Source organism: Nestor notabilis, unplaced genomic scaffold (assembly GCF_000696875.1).
Source record: "Nestor notabilis isolate BGI_N333 unplaced genomic scaffold, ASM69687v1 scaffold14391, whole genome shotgun sequence".
Taxonomy (NCBI): Eukaryota; Metazoa; Chordata; class Aves; order Psittaciformes; family Psittacidae; genus Nestor; species Nestor notabilis.
This window is the reverse complement of record NW_009914322.1, coordinates 4,607-8,019: the sequence shown is the minus strand read 5'-3', so window position 1 is coordinate 8,019 and position 3,413 is coordinate 4,607. Positions and strand designations below refer to the sequence as shown.

Sequence of the window (3,413 nt, the reverse complement as noted above, 5' to 3'; positions counted from 1 at the left end):
GAAGGAAAGAAAAGTGGGACAAGGAGACGGAAGAGTGAAGGAAAACAAAGTGATGGAGGGAAGAGCACAAAAACGTCGGGAACAAGCAGGAAAAGAGCAAAAGAAAACCAGGGACATGCCATTAATGATCGTTGCAGTGTTAATGTCTCACCACATTCCTGCCACACAGCGGCACCAGAGCGAGTGCCGCGGGATGGGCACCCCCGTCCCCCCGTCTCCAGCCCCACTATTCCCCAAGGAAGGGGTCTATGGAGGAGCTGGGATCCCGCTTCCCAAGGGAGCCGCGGCCGTACCTGGTTGGGGATGGCTCTTTTCTTGTTGGCCTGGGTGTTCCGCTGCTGCGCGCTGTGGGGAGGAGGAGCAGGGGCACGGTCAGGGGAGGGAGGCAAAGCCAAGAACCCCCACGACCACGCTTCCCGCCCGGAATGCCGCAAGGAAGAGCCGAGTCTGAAGGGGAAGCCCGTTCTGTGCAATCCAACCACAGGAGCCCCTCGGAGGGGTGGTGAGTCCAAAGGGATTCCTGCCGCAGCCCCTTCCACCGCAAGGCCCAGCACCACAAGGACTCATCTCCAGCAATTCCCAGTTCCCTTCCCAGATGGAAAAGAGCACCAGAGGGAAAGCTACCTGTCTCTCCTGAGCAATCAAAGGGGCGAGGTGCGGGACGGAACCGTTAGTCGGGAGCAGGAACAAAATCCAGGAGAACAGTTAGAATAATGCCGGGATACCCCACGGAGCAGCAGTTACAAGCACAAAGAGGGGGCCCTTTCCTGGCTCCTTTTCCCACCTCCAAAGGAGAGGGGGGGAATTCGGGAGAGCGCTCTCTCCTCACGGTTCCTCCCTCCAACCTCGGGATACGGGGCTCGAGGCATCCCTGCGCCGCGGCATCCCGCCGGGATGAGCTCCACTTGCCACCCAAATCCGAAGGGGAATTTGGGAGGAGAAGCTCCCTGGCTCTTCCCAAAGGTCCCTGTGGGCTCGGGGAAGGGGGACCCGGAGCGGGCGCGAGCGGGGCCATGCTGCAGGAGCAGGTACCCACCCGGTGGTGACGTGCTGCTCTGTGTAACAGCTGGGGAGTGGGAAGAGAGTCGGAGGAGTCCCGAGGAAAGAGGGAGATGGTTCAAAGGAAAAACAGGAGAGATTAGGAAGAGAGGCGGGAACTGGGGAGGGAGGGGAGAGCAAGAGACACGACAGGAAAAGGTGGGGGAGAAAGAGAGAACAAGAGGGAGACGATGTGAGCTCAGAGAGAGGAGGAGGAGGAGGCTGCTGAAGGGGGTGAGAGGCTCCAGGAGAGCTCTGGGAACACCAGGGCTGCAGCTCTGGATGCTTCCGGAGCGGTTTCGCACGCGCCGGGGCTGCGCCGAGGGCCCAAAGCAAGGAAAGACTAAGAGGAGTCCCCCGCCCCAGCTTCCTGGTCCTGATCCTGGGAGGAGCTCAAGGGATGGGAATGTCTGTGCTCCACTGGGACAGGAGGAGTCGTTCCACCTTCCCTCCAAATTCCCAGCGCGCAGGGCCGAGCAGGGCTGGCAGCTCCCGGATCCCACATCCGAGGGATGGGGGGGCACAAGGTGCTGCTGTGCTTTTGGTGGGAGGCAGGAGGCTCCTGCAGCAGCTTTCCTGGGGGTGAATCCCTTGGCAAGCACCGGGAACCTCACTTCTAAAGAGCCTGAGGAGTTATCCCACTGGGAAAGGACTCACTTGGCAAACCCAATGAAGTCCTCGTGGTTGGTGTTGATGTAGGAGAGCTCGATGTCAATGAGCAGCAGGATCTGGAAGGAGGTTCGATGTTAGGAGCTCGGCTTCCCTCGGGAAGAGGAAGGGATGAGGGGGAGAGGTGCTAAGCTCACCTGGTCCTTGGTTTTGCCCTCGCGCTCCCGGATGTGCGTGGTGACGATCCGCTCCGTCTCCTCCCGTAACCTGGGGTAGGAACCAAGCTGAAAAGAAAGGGAGAAGATCCAGGGGAAACCCGCTGCTCACGGGGAATTCTACAGGAGGAAAAGGTCTTTGTGGGGCTGCAGCTGAGGACACGGTGCTTTGGGACCACGAGGGCTGGTTTGAGCCAAGAGCTGGGCAACCCCTTGTGCCACGAGGCTGAGCTCACGCCGTGTCTCCATGTGCCGGCATTCCCGATGCTCATCCGGGTGGACACAGTGTCCCCCACCATGAGCCACAAGCTGGAGGGTGAACTCGGCTTCTCCATACACCACGTTTCAACCCATCCCTGGAGCATCCGTGCTTGAGGTGGAAGGAATCCCATTGGGAAGTGCTGTCCTGACCCACGGGAGCGAGCGGAGCGCTCCTGCCGTGCCCGAACCACGTTGGCATCTAACCCATCCCGCTCTTGGGCATCACCCCTACGGATCCCACCACCTCCTCGCCTGGATGCGGCTCATTCCCAGTAACCAAAGCGCTTTTCCTGCCCCGTTTTCAGTTTTGGTGCTGCCAGGATGAGGTTTGGAGTCATTCCAAGCAGCTGGTTATTAACCATGGGAACAAGAGCCCGCAGCTCCCGGGCGATGAGCGCGGACAAGGATCACTGCAGGGTGGGACGTGGATGTCGGGGCGACATCCTGGGGGATCCAGCACCAGGAGAAGGTGCTCCGGGGCAGAGAGACGGGTCAATCCCCCATCCCAGCAGCGGGAAGGGGCTCGGATGAGCTCTGCCTGGCTCAGTACCTTACTGGTGCACTGCCGCACGGTGTTGATCAGCTCCTGGATGACGAGGTCGACGCACTTGAGACACGGCTCCTTCAGCTTCACCACCTGCTTCTTCACGATGGCCTCGAATGCCAGGTCTGGGGTGAAGAGCCCTGTCCTATGGGAATGCACGTGGGGGAGATCACGGATCAGGCTTGGGGGCTGCATCCCGGAGCAATCCCCTCCAGCCCTTTGCATCGGGGTGTTCATCCCCTCCTCCTCCGCGCAGGAATGGGAGAGGCAGCACGTTGGCACCGGGTGGGCGTTGGCACCGGGTGGGAATGGGAATGAACCCCTCTGGGGCACTGGGTGCAGGTCAAGCAAGTCTTGGGGAGGTGGGAGAGCAGAGCTCTCTTTCCTCTCCCCTTCCCCATTGGAAGGGCTGCTCCCACACTCGCCTCACTCCATGAATGTTTTTGATGGCGTAGCTGATCTCTCGCCTCAAATCCTTCTCATCAAACTCCATCTGGACGAGGAGGAAGAGGCACATGGAAGGGGTTCAGTGCAGCTCCTGCCCAGCCCCGGGGCCCTGCTGGCGCTTCCCACCTGGATTTACCTTCACCAGCTCAAAGGGGAACCTCTCATGGAAAATGCGGTTGATCCGGGCGCCACCGGAGAGCTCCAGCGTGTCCACCTGGTCCCCGGAGCCCTCGATCCGCTTCTCGAAGTCCACACCAAACTGCTGGACCATCCTGTGGGAGAGAGGCTCCCCCCCCCGC

General features: G+C 60.6%; 1 protein-coding gene across 1 annotated transcript in view; it reads right to left on the bottom strand.

Annotated features, from left to right (window-relative positions):
- The window catches only part of LOC104412796 (dynamin-2), a gene marked incomplete at both ends in the record, with an annotated part of 8,307 nt that overhangs the window by 2,367 nt on the left and 2,527 nt on the right, over positions 1-3,413 (bottom strand). Inside the window, 6 exons of the mRNA XM_010023611.1 lie at positions 294-345; positions 1,696-1,766; positions 1,845-1,931; positions 2,674-2,812; positions 3,093-3,160; positions 3,251-3,386. Of these exons, the coding sequence (XP_010021913.1) occupies positions 294-345; positions 1,696-1,766; positions 1,845-1,931; positions 2,674-2,812; positions 3,093-3,160; positions 3,251-3,386 (553 nt within the window). The remainder of the gene's footprint in view (positions 1-293; positions 346-1,695; positions 1,767-1,844; positions 1,932-2,673; positions 2,813-3,092; positions 3,161-3,250; positions 3,387-3,413) is intronic.